Genomic DNA, 16,597 nt, shown 5'->3' with positions numbered 1-16,597 from the left:
TTGTCAATTCTCTTAATTTGTTGGCCTATAAATAATGATGGGTGAAAATCAGAGTGTGGTTTTAATTTGGGGTGAACTTGATTAAAATCTAATTGTCTCAGGATTTTTCAGTTTCAAACATCTTTGTGGCCATTCCCAAGATTGACCAGGAAGAGAATGAAAAGAAATTATGGACAAGGAGGACTTCTAATTTTAAGAAAGTGATTGAATTTTAGAGTTGAAGAAATTCTCTAGACCAGTCTCTCTATTCTACAGATAAGAAGACTGAAGACCAAAGGATTTAAAAGACATGCCTGGATTCAGACAGCTGGTTATTGCTGAGCCTGAGAGCACGGCTCAGTTCTCCAGAAATTATCACACAAGCGTTCAAGTATAGATGTTTCACCCTTTGAACTTTACCCAGTACCTCCCAAATGTGAGGTAATATTCTCCTAAGATGTAGAACATTGGGGTGGTGTTTTGTTGTAGGTTGCGTCTTTTGGGGACTGGTAGGGGTGGGGGAGGCAGGACCAGGAAGTTGCTTCGTGGGTTGTTTGTTTTTGAGCTTTAGGGTGGAGGAATAATGCAAGGACCTTAGAGATGAACAGGACAGCAGTAGGAAAGGGAAAACTGACTGCTCACAGCCTGGTTTTAAGGGCAGAACAGAAAAACCAAAATGTGGAAATTGAAAGATGCCATTATACATCATAATAAGAAACCTTCAAAATGGCAGTCCCTAGATATCAATGACAGGCCACATTACATTCAATGTCTTCTGTTTAAGAAAATGGGAAAATACACATGATATTTCAGGAAGCTTTTCATATATATGTTCAAACTTTTAAAGAGTTGTGTTGTTCAGAATTTCTTTTATGTGGAAAACTCACATGAAATTCCTCGTTCGGATATATGAAACGTTGTGAGTTCCTTGGACCAATAAATTAGTTCCAATGTTTATTGTTTTCTGCTGAGTTTCACATTTCAAACTCAATTGCCTCACACAGGTTCCCTAGACCTTTGAGCCACACACATTTTTCTAGCTGGAAAATATTCCCCAGCCCCTATTAACTGGTTCCTTCAACATCTGATGGCCCTTGGGCTTGAAAATTAGGGTCAAAAGCTGTAATTAAGGTTTTCAGTTCAACTTCTATGTTTCTACTTGTATGTCTACTGATGACATGTAGGCCCAGTTTCATGTCATTTAGATCCAGGACTTGTATGCATAAAGAAAATACTAATTATAACATTTAACAAATCTGTAGAGCTTTGCAGTTTTAAAGCATCTTCATACACATTATTTCATGTCTCATCCATGCCAAAGTTGTTATGGAGGTGAAGGTAGGATGGGAAGGAAAAACCTCATGGTGAAAGCTCAGAGGCAGGAGTGATGGATAACGAGGAAAGGAGTTAACAGCTCAAGTGGGATTTGGTTATTTTCTGTTGATTTCATTTTCCATGGTCTCCCTTTTCAATTACTACTCCCATTAGGGAAATAGTTAAGAGTTTGCTGCATTTTTTGTATAACATTTAGAAGCTTCCTGTCTCTGATGTTTTTCTCTTTGATGTTCACAATTTTTACACTGCTTAGAAAAACCCGTCTGCTTTACTTTCCAAAGCAACATGCCTATTTCAAAATTAATAATGAAATTTCTAGTGTCTCTTTCATGAAAAAGATGTTTATCTTCTTCATCACCAACACTCAATACATTTATTGAACTTAAAACCAGAGCTTATAATGGGTGAAGATGAGCATATGAGAAATAAGAAAATGGGTATATTGAAAACACAGCAATGAATTTAAAATCAGTAGGAATTCCTCCCCTCTCCTTTTCATCATCTTTTTGTGAAACTCTATGGGGTTGTTTGTAAGGAGGCTCAGAGGGTTTGCCAAGGCTTAGACGAGTCGTGGGAAGCAGTGAGGAGGGGCACAGCTTTCCCACAGATGGGAGTGGAGGGAGAATTGGTGGGGAAGATGTTGGTGACCTCCACGACTTACTTCATTGTAAAATGGGCTGTTGGTTCCTTCCTTCACTGTGCTTTGCTTCTTCTCGTCCCCGACCTCAATGATCACAACTGGATCAATGTTCTCACCCACCAGCTGGCGGGCCTCAGTGATGGTGATGGCAATCTACAACACAAAGCAGCATGTATGCACTCTGGACTTTGCTGTTCGTTCACACAAGATGAACTGGGGGAGGCTGGGCAGGAGGAGTCATTCACTTACTTGATAGTTTTGGGACCTGACCTCCCCATCATGGATCTTAGTCAACAGTTTTGATCTATTAAAAGAAAGTTTAATGTATTTGTTTAAGTAAGAACATACTTTAGATCCATAAGCCATGATAACATTTTCCCAGGTATATCTAAGTAGTTTTATTAATACTGTATCACATATTCTCTCTCCATCTCTGGAGGAGATAAATGTAAATAAACAAGTGACTTAACCTCTCTATGACTCAGTTTCTCCATCCTAAAAGTGGAACTAATAATAGCACTTACCACATGAGGTAATTGTTACAAGTGAATGATATAATGCATGTAAAGGTTTAACCCAGTGCTTGGCAAGAATAAATGTCAACTCTTATTGTATGATTATCAGTATCATTTATTTTTTATACAGAATGAGAAACTGAGATGCCTCAGCAAGTCAGTGGCAGAGCTGGGTCTACATAAAGATCTCCCTTATCTCCTGTCTGATCCTATCCACAAGACTTCTTTGCCATTTCTTTTTTTTTTTTTTTAAGATTTTATTTATTTATTTGAGAGAGAGAGAAACAGCATGACGGGGAGAGGGTCAGAGGGAGAAGCAGGCTTCCCGATGAGCAGGGAGCCCAATGTGGGACTCGATCCCAGGACTCTGGGATCATGACCTGAGCCAAAGGCAGTCACTTAACCGACTGAGCCACCCAGGCACCCCTTTGCCATTTCTAGTAAATATAACAACCCTGAGTTTTGTGATTGCTTTTGAAAGAATTAGTAAAACAGAAAATTGGAAGGAACAACCTAGATGCCATCTCAGTGAGATTTCACATTCCAGGGGATTTCATTTATCTGGGCTATCATAAGTAATTGGAAACAGATGTGCAACACCTGGGTATTTAGAAACTGATAATAGTAGAAAGAGGTGAAGAATCCCTGTCGTCACCAAGGCAGCAATGAGTGGGAAATGAATGAGCTTGAGTTCCTATTGAATTTTATTCTCTTGCCTTCTGAAAATACCATCTTGCATTTGACTTCATCCCTTTTCTGCTGATTATAATTGAGTCTAATAGAGAACAGAGTAAGCTAGTAAAAAATCTCAAAGCTTTGGAGTCAGACTGATCTGAATTAAAATATTTGTTTTTCCCAATTTTGTGATGTTACGCTTAATTTCCTCATCTGAAAGTGGAAATAATAATTCTGACCACATAGGGTTGCTCTAAGGATTAAAGGAGATAATGCATGTAGGGAAGGGTAGATATCAAAAGGTATATACATTCATTAATAAAATGGCAAATTCATACTGACCATTTACTGTGTGAAAGTGCTTTCCTGGTCTCAGAGGATAAACAGGTGAATGAGCTAGCAACCTGGCCCTTGCAGAGCTAGCAATCTATCCCAGGGAGAGAGGACCAAAGCATATCAAGAAAGAACTAGTAAGTGTAAAATGTGTTGTAGGAAAAAAAAAATGTGATACAAGTTCAAAGAAGAGAGACATTCCTGAGAGTCCAGGTAAGCAATAAAGACTTTACTGCAGAGATTAGATGTCACTTGAGCATTAGTTGGTGGGTAGAATTTTGATTGATGCAGAATGCACTAACCAGGGAAAAAGAGAAAGTCTTCTCCTCCTTACTTCTTTTCCCCCTGCCTTCCTCATTCAGTATTGTTATTCTGGTGAAGTAAATCACAAGGGATCCCTTCAAGGATATTTAAAAATAATTGCAATCATGATTCGGGGGACTTGGGGGGCCATGATTGTCATGGTGCCATATAGGGAGAAGGAGATACTGCAGTGAGTATATGCATACAAATTTCATGTCTCCTTTTAAGAGTCAACCTTTCAGCTATCACCATCTCAGATTTCCAGCTCTTTCCCAACAACCCTCTACCTCTTACACATATCAACTGTGTGCTATCCTGCCATGGCCCAGTTACAATTCAGGTTCTGCCACACAGGGAAGGACTAATATGCTTTATTGATAGTTAAGAATTCTGAGCAGAAATAGAAGGGAGGGCTGAGGAATTACCATGAGTAAGAAAATGACATAAACAAATACGGTACACTGAAGACATCAATAGCCCCAAGTATTAGTTACCTTGAATCTATGCTCTTTGCCTTGTAACTTGTAGTCTCTCATTCTGACATGGGCTGGACTTGTGACTTGCATTAGCCAATAGAATGCAGCAGAAATGATTTTTGCTAATTCCAAGCCTAGACTCAAGAAACTTTGTGTCCTTCCACTCTGCCTTCCTTCTCTTGAAACTCTGCCATCACCACTATTGGAATAAGCTTGGACTAGCCTGCTAGAGGATCTAACACCATATGGAGGAGAGCTCAGTGGTCCTGGGTGAAGCAATCCTAGACCAGCCTACCACCAGCCAACCCTCAAACTAAAATCTGCAGAGTTACCAGTGACCACACACACATGAGTGATGGATGTATAACTATCTGGAACCAGTAAAGCTAACCAACTAATTCATAGATTCATAAGCAATAATAAATTCTTGTATTAAGCCTCTGAGCTTGGGGTTGTTACACATGAAGTGCTAACTGATAATAGCAAATCACATGCAAAAGGACAGTTTGTTCTGACTTTTTGTTGGGTAGGATAAACACTTGGGACAAACACAAAGCTAAGATATCTGGCACCTTGATGAATTAAAGAGCAGGTGAGGGACTCAGGTCCTGAGTCTGTCTCCTGTTGTTCCTGTCATTCCTGAATTATGAGGCACAGCAGGACCTTAACTCAGGGGATTGAAGACCAGAAGCTGGTAGAGCTGGGCCCCTGGCCTGCTGAAGGCTGACCAGTATCAAGAGGCCAGCACTGCCATAGAGGATATGAAGTAGATACAGACGTCTGTCTTCCTGTCTTAGACATCTGGCTCCTTGCAGACAGTGATCAGGTATTATTCTCTGTTCCCCAGAACCTGCAGAGGTGCCTCCAAAGGGAGGTACCCAGTAATGTGTGCCGACTGCCCGCACCAACACTGTACCTTCTCTTTGGAGGAGTTGAAGGGATAGGAGTGACAGATTCATGATCATAAATAAAATCTCCTCCTGGTCCTTCCTGATGAGAAGACCCCTCCTGTGGTGCCTCTGCTTCACTCTGGCCATCTAGAGGAGCAAACAAAGGAAGAAAACTGTCAATTATGATATACACAGAGGTGACCTGAGCCTCAACTGTCCAGCACTATGCCAATCATCATAAGGAGTACAAGGAGCCTATAAGACATTCCCTGCCAGCATGAAACTTAATATCTCACTGGCAGAAAAGAAAGGCATGTACCTTAATTTTTCTAAAAAAAATATTCATCTTCTGTTTCCAAAAAAAAGAGTAGATGTATATGCATGGTATTGTGGAAAGACAACTGGATTATGAACTTAAAGACATGCTTTCAAGTCATGACCTTGCCACAGTGGACCTTCAGACAAGTCATTTATTCCCTCTGAACCTCCTCAGTAAAAGGTAATGTGCGTAAGAATCACCTGGGAAACTGTCGAAATGCAGATTCTGATTCAGTAGGGCTGGGGTGGAGGCCAAGATTCTGCATTTCTAACAGCAATGGTCCATGTAAGTCTGTTCCTGCTGTCTGAGGGCCAATTTTAGTAGAAAGGTGTCCTAGGTTGAATTATATTTCCCAAAGACCTCAAGTCCTAGTCCCCAGAACCTGTAAATGTTACTTGGAAAAAGGGTCTTTGATTAAATTAAGGATTTTCCAATGGGGAGATTATCCGGGACTATACAGGTGGGTCCTAGTTGCAATCATATGTATCGTTACAAGAGGGAGGCAGAGGGAGAACAGAAGAATGCAATGTGATCACAAGGCAGAGATGGGCCAGACGCTGCCACCCTAGCCATTGGAAGATGGAAGAGGGAGGAATCAGATACTCCCGAGGGGGTGAGGCCCTGCCAATATTGTGATTTCGGCCCCGTGATACTGATTGTGAATTTCCTGCCTCCGTTACTATGAGAAAATTAATGTGGGTTATTTTAAGCCACCCAGTCTGTGGTCATTTGTTACAACGGCCACAGGAAATGAATGCACGAGTGCCTAGAAAATTTAAATGAATGGATAGTAAACATATTCTTTAGACCTCCTCTTCCCCCACTGAGGGCTTCTGATTTAATTGATCTGGGATGTCGCCCAGATGTCCATTTTTTTTTAATCCCCCCAGGTGATTCTAATGTATAGCAAAGCTTAAGAACCACTTCTCAGACAGATTTTTGACGAAAACCAAAGAGTGTGTGGAATTCTCTCAGGCACTAAGAGACTGCATGGTGAAGTTCAAAACCCTGACTCCAAAGGTTCTAACTTTATGTTTTGGGGCAAGTTACTTCACTTCTCTCAGCCCTGTTGTCCTCATCTATAAAGCCAGGCAAGGCCAATGTTACCTATCTCACAGAGGTGTTATTTTTTATTGTCTATTTTCTTTATAGCACTCTTCTCAACCTGTAATGTAGTTACCTACTCAAGTCTCAATAGATAAAAGAGGCTCCCCCATCTCCCCCCCAGAACAGGATGATTTGAGGACTTTATACAAAGGTGTGGGTACAGGAAAATCACAAAGAGTTGTGCAGCTATCTGGGGCTCACAGCAGCCAAGCTGTTTCTGTTTGGAGGCCCCAAAAATGAGGCAAGAGAGCAGTTACCAGAACCTGGAAGGAGAGGAAGTCAGGTCCAGTCAGCTCCCTACAGCCCTTCAGTTGAGGGACACATCCAATCACTGGATCTGAGCTCATGCTCCTCCCTCCCTCATCCTTCCTGCTGAGGCGCCCCACTGGGGAAGGGACCTGGGTTCTGCATCAATACAGGTCAGCCTCCTGGGACCGAAAACAGGTGGAAAAAGGTGGAGAATTGATTTGGGAAAGGCAAACAGAAAAGTCCTACACAGGGTGATCCTCCCTCTAAACTACCGGAGGGCACTGTTCTATACCAGAATCTAGCACAGAACCCAGCACTCAGTTTATAGTCCATTAGCATTTGTTGAGTAAATGAATGAATGGCTGATCATGGGAGGGACTCAATAACTTTGGGTAACTAATTAATGGATGGGTTAGGATCATTGGAATTTTATGAAATTTAAGACATAGCCACTATGCCTCAAATACACGGATATGAGAGCCACTGACTTTGAGAATCTCCAAATACTTCATCCAGTAAAACCCTAACTTCCCAGGCCAGGCCAAAAAGGAGAGAGCGTACTATGGACTTTGTTTTGTCAGTCTCCTACGGGGCAAGCCCCTGGCCATCAGCATAAATGCTATTTACTTTCTAGGAGGGGCCTGATTCCACTCTGCCCTGTTTGCTTTGTGGGCTAAAGACTCTAATTAGAATGAGCCTGGGGAGTCAGCTTCTCTGAAATGCCTCAGGTTGACTGCCCTAAATCTCCACCAGCTTGTTCTTTCCTCCCTGGTGCAGTCAGTAGAGGCTCCTAACTGGAGGCTGACCCATGGAGTAGGAAAACCCAGGCTCTTGTATGAGATTGACCTCTGCTCAGAAACCAGCTTCTCTACTTCTTAGCTGTGCAACTTTGGGTAAGCACTCAACCTCTCTGCACCTCTATTGTACAGGAGCAAAGGAACCTACATTTCAGAGTCATGAATGATGCATGTCAACTAAAAAGCAGCAGGGACTTACTAAATGTGTCCTAAATATTATTTTTCATAAGGTCCTGAAAGTAAAGGACTGTCTCATTCAACCTTATGCCCCGGGACCCACTGCAGGGTCCTAATTTCAAGGACACCAGATAAGACCTAAAAGCCTTTTTCCCTGAGTAGGTAGCTTTAAGCCCTGTCCCCACTTAAAATGCCTCTCTCATCCCATCCAAGGATGACTTCATCGTTATTACCAACACTTTAGTATGAATAAGGGTCCATAGATTTCCACTATAGGTTATATGTGAGGGCAGGAAATGGAGTTGGGAGAGAGGGACATGAAGCGACAGAGCACCCACAGGGGGCAGCAGTGAAGGGTGAGGGAGGCCCCCCAAGGAGACAAGAGGGGTGAAGATAAAGCAGACCCACTGCACCATTTTGGTTTAGAAATGGTCCAGAGAGCTGGCCTTGAATTCGCTGTTGTCAGGGCCGCTGGGCAGTGGACTCTAGGAGACCACCGCAGAACTGTCCATCGGAAGTGGTTAATCCTATCTGACTCAACAAACGTGTGTTACCTGACGCCAGGCCTATCCCCACTGGCACAGTTCACACTGTAACTTGGGGATTCATTTGCTCTTTTGAAGATGCAAGTAGCCCATTCTGAGGACACAAAGTCAGACAGCCGGGACTGACATCCCAGTGCTGCTCACTGCTTCCTGGCCTGTGCTCTGGGTCTCAGGGCCGATTCTGAGCTTCGTGCAGCCACACAGGGTCCTGTGATCTGAAGGATCTCATCGCACTTGGCTCAATACTCTGCTATTGCCATCCAGAAACTTAATAATTTCTTAACAATGGCTTTGCATTTTCGTTTTCCATGGTGCCCTGCAAATTCAGTAGCTGTCCTTCCCACACTTGACTTACTCTCTCTGCATCTCTACAACCTCCTGGGATAGCAACACCCACTGGTCGGATGATGGCGGGGTCGAATGAGACAATAAATGTAAAGCTTCCCCTGTAGCAGCTGCTGTCCTCACTCGTATTTTTAAAATCTCACTGGATCCTCCCCAAGGCGTGTGAGGTCGGCCCAGCAACCCCATCGTGCCCACTTGCCAGAGGGAAAAGCCAAGAATCACAGCTGTGTTGTGATTCCTGGACCACAGAGCAAATCAGGACAGAAACAGGAGCTTGAACCTTGCTACTCTCTCCCCCTGGGGTCCCCTTCCACAGCCCAGCAGGTGTCCGCCCCACCCCTGTTGGGTCCAGTGACCAGATGACCAGCAGCACTGGGGTGGACACCATACCTGTGACCGGCAGGGCCTGAAGACCCAGCAGGCACCACACTTCCCACCTCACTCCCACGGAGGGAGAGCTCCATTCTCAGCCAAGGAAGGCTCAGCTCTGTGAGACCTGTAGGCACCAGGGTAGTGCATTTTCCCCACCCCCAAAAGCCTCACCTTGGGCAGCCTTATTGGCTAGGATTAACCCCTTTTCTGCTTTCTTCTTCTTCTTCTTCAGCTTGAGCCCAAACATCCCCTTTCTGAAAAGAAGAAGAAAAACTAAATAACACTGTAATAGTAACTTCGAGGAATTCAGACATATAAGGAGGAAATACACACACACACGCACACACACACACACTGAGTTCTCCTGGAAGCTGACCAGCCTCCTCTTCTACCCTGGATGGGGATCAAAAGACCAGTGTCAGTATGACCCAACAAGCTCTTCAGACAGCTCTACATTTGCAGAAACCATGAAGCCCCCCAGAAATTATGGGTTCCACCTAGAACTTAAATGGGCAGAATATGAATACAAAGAGCCCCAGCCAGTATTTTGCTGTTTCTCCTCGCTTACTTGTACCAGGTACTAAAAATAAATGACATCATTTAATCATCATGGCAACCCTCTCTTGCCCATCTTATAGATGAGAAGGCAAGGCCCAGAGAGGGTAGGTAGTGTTTCTGAGGTCACACAGCTCTGAGCATCAGGACCACAGGAACCCAGGTTCTAACCGTTGGATGGCCTGAGCAGGTTACCCTGTGCAGAGTGAACACCCTTTCCAGAGCCAGGGTCCCAGGCCATTTCAAGGTCAAGAGACCCTGGGACTCACTGGGGTCCCACCACTAGTGCATGGTCTGTGCCCGGAATATCAGCTACTATTATTTTTGTCATTATTAGCTGTGAGCAGAAGCCACTTGGGGTCTCCTTCTATCCCAGGAAAGGGCTTGCTCCTCTGTCTTAACAGACAACAGAAGCATTCCACACACTCCTGAGAGAATCCTTTTCTAGAGTTGAGGGACTGAACACTGGATGGAAGGATGGATGGACCCAGTTCAGAAGAAAGTCCTGGCCTTGAGTCAGGCAGGCTGGTGAGCTGACCCTTGGAGGCTGGAGAAGGAATAACAAAGACAGAACAGAGGAGAAGGAGGAGAGAGCAGCAAACCCTCCCAGGAACACCCTGCAGTCCCAGAGCGATGTGAGGGAAGTGGAGGGCCATCAAAGTTGTCCAGTGTGCTTAGGAATATAGGACTCATGAGGGGCTAAGACCAGGGACTCCACATCAGGCTGTCTGGGTTCTGGTCCCAGCACTATGGGCAGACTGAGCCTCTCTGCACTTTAGGGTCTTCATGCATAAGATGAGATAAGAAATGTAAAGCGTTTAGCACAGTGCCTGGAACATACCTGTTGCTCAATAAATGTTAGTTATGCTTGTTATTATTGTAATGGGTAAGATTAGGACCAATGAGTGGAAGCTACTAGGTGAAGAAGTTCACTCCATTTATTTATGTATTCATTTACTTACTTACTTATTTGTTTACTTTCTTTTTATATCCTGCCTTAATTCAACTGAGGAATTAAGGAGCCCTCCACATTGGTGTTGTCTGAACAGTGAAATGGACTGCATTGAGTGGGAGTGAGTTCCCTGTTCCTGGAGGTGTACAAACAAAGGCCAGCAACCACTGGAAAAGGATGTTGTAGAGAGGACAAACATCAGAAGAGGGGGACTGGCTTATGGGATTCTGGGGGTCCTTTAAGACCTTGAGATACAGTAGAATGGAAAAAATGGGCTCTGGAAGCCCCCAGACATGGATGGATTGGGCAAACCACGGTACTTCTCTGAGCCTCAGTTTCCCTGTGGGTACAAATTTATGGAAATAAATAATAAGGTACCTAACTTTACAGAATTGTGAGAATAAAATGAGGTGAAGTAAGCAAAGTACTGAGGGCAGTCCCTGGTATATAGAAAGTGCTGGGATGTGCCCTTTTTGGAGGTAGCATTTTCCCCTCTTTGATTTGCCATCATCTGTGATGCAAATCATTCTAAAGTCTCCCAAGAATCTCAGGAGAACATACACAAGGAGGATTTTCCTCTTCTGAAATTTCTTGAAGGCAACTTCCAGTAACTTTTCTGTTTTCAAAAGAGAGTTACCAAGCAGAGGGCCAAGGTCAATATCTTCCAAACCCTGACTTGCCATTGTGGTCTCCAAGGGCTCAATGCCATGATCATTTCATGGAGGCAGAATCTGATGTCCCTTGGAACTTGGCCAATGGGTTCTGCAGACTATTTGAAAAGGCTGAGTTTCTTCCATCAACAAACAGGAAGTCACTACTAATAAATGACAGTATCTACCACAGGGAGACTCGATGCTCCTGGAGGAAGCTAACATCCTCATCACAGATGGCCTCAGCATTCTGAATCGACCGTCGGGCAGCCGGTGACTGAGGCATTGAAGCATGCCTGAGGTGACTGGCAAGGGCAGAGGCAGAGAGAAAAATGGGTACCCCTGTCCCTCTGAAACCAGGAGCTCTTGGCCCTGTTGACCATTAGGGGCACCTCAAGAAGTTTAAAGGATACCAATGTTTGGAACCACTTTCAGAGATCTGTAATTGCTTTGGAGAAAAACGAGTGCTGAGAAGCCCTGGCACAGCTCAGACCCAGCTACCAAGGAAGCCAGAGAGCCTTTCGCAGTAATGCCCAATGGATTTACAACCAGCTCAGCTCTCCTGGATGGGTTGATATTTGTTCCACAAACACACAAGGTTGTTTGCCTGAAACCCTGAGTCAGTCATCAAGGGCACTCCCAGCGTGACTCCCAGCATGAAAGGCTTCTTGATGAAAATTGATTTTTTCCTCCTCAGCCCCATGACATCTGCAGTAGAGATAAGGCATGGCTCACCAGCCCAGAATAATCATGCTGCTGGGAGACTGGGCAGCAGAAAGCAAACTGGAGACAGAATACAGCTCACGGGCCTGCTTGCATCACCTGTTAGCTCTCCAATTTAGGACCAGACACTTAACCCAGATGAGCACGCTTCATTCCCACGGGGCATTTCTTACCCAGTTCATACGGTGGCATCAAAATAGGAAACAAGGCTGGTAAAGTGTAAAACGTGCTACAAAATACTGTGTTACAACACTGATGACAAGGAAATGTGCTACAATACTCCCCTGAGTGAGTCCAATATTTTTGAAACATGTATTAACACTCACTTTATGCCAGGAGCACCATTTGACACACACTATCTCCTAGTATTCTCGCAACATATCACAAGACAGATGCTATTATTTCCCATTTTTACAAATGAGAGGTTGTCAGGGGTTTCCAGCCAGTGTATTGGGGTCAGCCAGTAAATCAGGAAGCAAGTCCCCAGGGCAGGAGCCATCAAACCCCTTTCTCCTTCTCAGTGTGCCACGGATTCCAGCATGGGAACCCTCCCACTTCACAAAAAAGGATGGGGCTCTCTGGCTTCAGATCTACTGAATTCCCTCCCAGGGCCACCCCAAGGTAAGTCAAGACACACACAAACCCCCGTACCAACCTGGTCTCCTCAGGGTGAAAGCTACCATGACTCCAATATCTGTATCCAAACAATGAGAGTGTTAAACAGTGTGCGTGTTAGGCTCCCTTCAGCACCTCTGTTCCAGGTGATGTCACTCCAGGTGGCCCCATAGGGAAGGCAGCCAACCTGGCACACAGAAAGAGGGGCTCGACAACCAGAGTTTGGGTCTCATCTCTACCATTTCTAACTATGCCGGTGGGGCTGGCCACGGGACCTCTTTGAGCTTCAGGTTCCACTTCTAGAGGAAGTGGCAATAAAGTTAACTCTGCTCTTCTCGTGGGATATTATGTATATGACCTCACTGAGTGCTCATGCTGCATTGTTAGGAGCTCTACAAATGATTAATGTCAACTCATATCCATGGCTCACTGGAGCCAGGATCGGGAAATGGCTCACAATTAGGGTCTCCATGTGGTTTTCCACTTGCCTTACAAAATTCCCCTTCTGGAATCACCTTTTCTACCTTCAATATGGAGTAGAAGCAGCTCAGGCCAAGCAGCCAAACACTAAGCTAATTGAGTCGATGGGTATGACCAGGACTAGCCCCTGCTGTTCTCCTCCCAGCTAAGAGGATGCAGATTGCAGGTCATCTGTGCACCTGACCCTCCAAACCCAGAGTCACAACATCCAGTGTGAAAAAAAACAAAACAAAAACAAAAACAAAAAAAAACCACTTTGATTTGTGGATTTATTTATATGGTAAACACTTATAAACTTTAAAATTCCTTATTAAAAGAAGGGATTTTTATGTAATCAGGACTACCTTAAAAATAAAGCAAAACCAAGATCTACCACCATTCTGAGGTTATCCAGAGAGCCTTGGATAGATTCCCTGCTGCCTACTGAGGAATCTGCTCTGTGTACTCATCTTACTTTTAAAACTGGGTTATATTCATTAAAGGAAAACCACCAAATATAGAAATAGCCATAATGTGGATTTTGACTAAAGATAGTTAAAATAGGGGCGCCTGGGTGGCTCAGTCATTAAGTGTCTGCCTTCGGCTCAGGTCATGGTTCCAGGATCCTGGGATTGAGCCCCCCATTGGGCTCTCTGCTCTGCAGGAAGCCTGCTTCTGCCTCTCCCACTCCCCCTGCTTGTGTTCCCTCTCTCGCTGTGTCTCTCTCTGTCAAATAAATAAATATTAAAAAAAAAAAAGATAGTTAAAATATAAATCCATGGGACCTCCTGCCTTGCCAAGACTGAAATGTTTCTTCCTCTCTCCCCATCATCTTCCTATAACAGCTTGCCTGCTCTATATCCTATTTCTTTAGGCAATGATGCCCAACTTTGGTTATACATTGGACTCATATGGGGCACTTTCTAAAACAGTCTTCCACACTGTGGCCAGATCCCATCCCAGAGAGTCTGATGTCCCTGATCAGCAGTGAGGCCAATGCTCAGTACTTTTCAGATTCCCAAGGTCGTTCTAATGTGCAGCAGTGTTGCAAATCCCTGTGTATAAGTAATTAGTGCCAGAGAGCTCTCTTCCCAAAGAGAAGGTGTATGGTTTTTAAGGGAAATTCAAAGACAAATTTTCAACCAAAGTGGGGGGCTGTGAAATTTAGGAAATTCAGAGCACTTGGTGAATATATCTGTAGGCTGGACTTTATCATCCTACCCCAGTTCCTCTTCCACTCAACCCCCATCCTGGCAATTAGCCCACAGAATTGGTCACCTTCTCTACTATGCACAGGATCAACCCAACCTTGGAGGACCTGACTCCTCCAATTTGAAAGAGCAGGATCAATCCTCTATTTGGGTCCAAAGTGTCCCAGACAATGGCCTGAATAGACTGAGCACTGACTCCCAATTTCATGAGAACCAGTTCGCTCCAGGCTACTACGATTTGCCATCTGCTCCCTCATTGCAGCAGTAAAGGAATGTTTCCCTGTTAGGCTCTCATTTTGTTCATTCCAGCTCAGTGGCCATCATAAGGAGATTCAGACATCAACTTCACAGACAGTCACTGAGAACCTCGATATTGCACCTGCAAGAGTCAGCTGAGTCAAGGAAATGCACCTCCGAGGATGCTAATGAATCCCTCCTCCTGTGGTTTCTCTGAACCAAGGATGACTCAGAAATACTTCGGAGCCACATCATGTAGAGCCGGCCTGTTTCAGCCAGCCTCTGACAGCCCTTCAGAGACTTCGCCAATGTTCAAGGACAAGGTGGTAGAAGGCTGGTGCTGTAGGACTGCCCCAGGAAAAGGGGGACTTTCCCCTCACATGCATCTCACCCACCCTGCAGCATGCTGATGGGCCAACTACTGACACCTTTTTCAACCTATGGCCACTGGCCTCCAACCTCTCCTGCTCCTCATCTATAGCTGAGATCAGCATGTGACGGCTTGATTAGAGTTCAAGGAAGATACAGAAATACATATGGGCAGGGGGTAGAGTTAGGGCTGTGAAATTCTTCCCAGCCCCAAACCTTCTCTTGCTTGAGCCCCTACAAAAATGTTCATTTCTCTTATTCCATCCTCTTTATATCCAGACTAACTGGAGCCCTGATCTCTGTTCTCCTAAAGACAAAAGAATCAAGCTCTCATCCAAAAATAGACTCCAGGCAGCTTCCCAACATTTGGAACAAGGAGCTCTCCCTCCCTGCGTCTCAGCGTAAAGGAGTCTTCGAACTCCTACCTTTTCCAGGCTTTCTCCTTTTCTTTACTTCCAGAACCTTCCTCTTCCCATATATTCCTTGATTACCTTTTGGCGGCAGAATGGCAAGAGTATGGCATCCATTCTTTGAGTTTTCCTCCCTTGGGTTGGGTTAAAGTCTGAGGCTCTTACTCCCATGTGGTCTTCCCTTCTTTGGGTCTACCTTGTCCCAGAATATTTTATTCCACCTCATGTCAGGTAGAAGAAGTCACTGAGGCAGGGCTTCTCCTCCCTGCAGCTGGGCACTGACCTCACCCAATTCTCAGGAAAAGATTTGAAAACCAATTTGGACTCCAATCCATATAGCTTCCTCCAACCTAGCTTTACCAGCAATAGACGTGATATTTTGATCCCTATTTGATGAGTAGGTCTATGTTTCAATGGGTTTTGAACATAACGGAGAAACAGAAGGGCTTGGTTATAACATCAGGGATGCAAATACACTAACATATAAAAATATTGTCGTAAGTGAGAGTCATTAATTCCATGATGGGTAAAGAAAGGACCTAAGAAGTTCCTTCTGAACCTCATTTTTTGGTGTCATGGACATTGAAGACAGAAGGATGGGTGCTAAATTAAATTAAATAGCTATCTCTGCTGTAGAGCCTCAGAGCCTTTAATAATGCTGATGTATTGTAATTCTCCAAGGGGATAACACAGCATTCAGATTTTTCTAAATTGACTTGACCACACCCTTATCACAAAACACCTAATAATGTCTTAAAGAACACTGCGTGGGACACCCAGAGAAACAGTCCTGGCAACTTTTGGTGCTCTTTCTTCTTTTGAAACTTTTATGAGGGGAGCGGTGATTAAGTAAGAACCACTGAGGAAACAGAGAGCCCAGCACATCCCTTTTCTGCATCCATCCATGCTGAGCCTGTTGCAGAGAAGCACCTAACTGGTCTTCCTGCCTCTCCGTTCTCTCTCCTTCCTGCAAACTAGTCTCCATCCTGTAGCCACCTTCACAAAATAGAAGAGCAGAGAGCTTTCTTAACATGATAAAGAATATCTATAAAACTCCCTAGAGTTCATACCCTTCAATGGTAAATATTGAAAAACTTCTAAGATTTTTTAAAAAATGAGACAAGGATGTTTATGAACACCCCTTCTATTCAGCACTGTCCTGGAGGCCCTTACCAGGTCCATAAAGTTTGACTATTTGAATCACTAAGTGAATTTAGCAGGGTATCTAGAAACAAGGCCAATATACAAAAATCAAGTGTACCTCTCTGTACCAAAAACAAAGAATTATAAGCTAAAACTATAAATAAAAAATATGATAATATGATCAAAAATTTAAAACTTAGGAATCATTCTAAAAAA

General features: G+C 44.1%; 1 protein-coding gene across 1 annotated transcript in view; it reads right to left on the bottom strand.

Annotated features, from left to right (window-relative positions):
* Positions 1-16,597, bottom strand: part of FER1L6 (fer-1 like family member 6) — a 144,035-nt gene that overhangs the window by 102,224 nt on the left and 25,214 nt on the right. The window contains exons 2-5 of the mRNA XM_081816510.1: positions 9,229-9,311; positions 5,173-5,293; positions 2,204-2,258; positions 1,976-2,107 (exon numbers count right to left, since the gene is read on the bottom strand). Of these exons, the coding sequence (XP_081672636.1) occupies positions 1,976-2,107; positions 2,204-2,258; positions 5,173-5,293; positions 9,229-9,311 (391 nt within the window). The remainder of the gene's footprint in view (positions 1-1,975; positions 2,108-2,203; positions 2,259-5,172; positions 5,294-9,228; positions 9,312-16,597) is intronic.

Source organism: Leptonychotes weddellii, chromosome 4 (assembly GCF_054177405.1).
Source record: "Leptonychotes weddellii isolate Sample4059 chromosome 4, ASM5417740v2, whole genome shotgun sequence".
NCBI classification, from domain to species: domain Eukaryota; kingdom Metazoa; phylum Chordata; class Mammalia; order Carnivora; family Phocidae; genus Leptonychotes; species Leptonychotes weddellii.
This window is presented reverse-complemented; position numbering and strand designations above follow the sequence as displayed.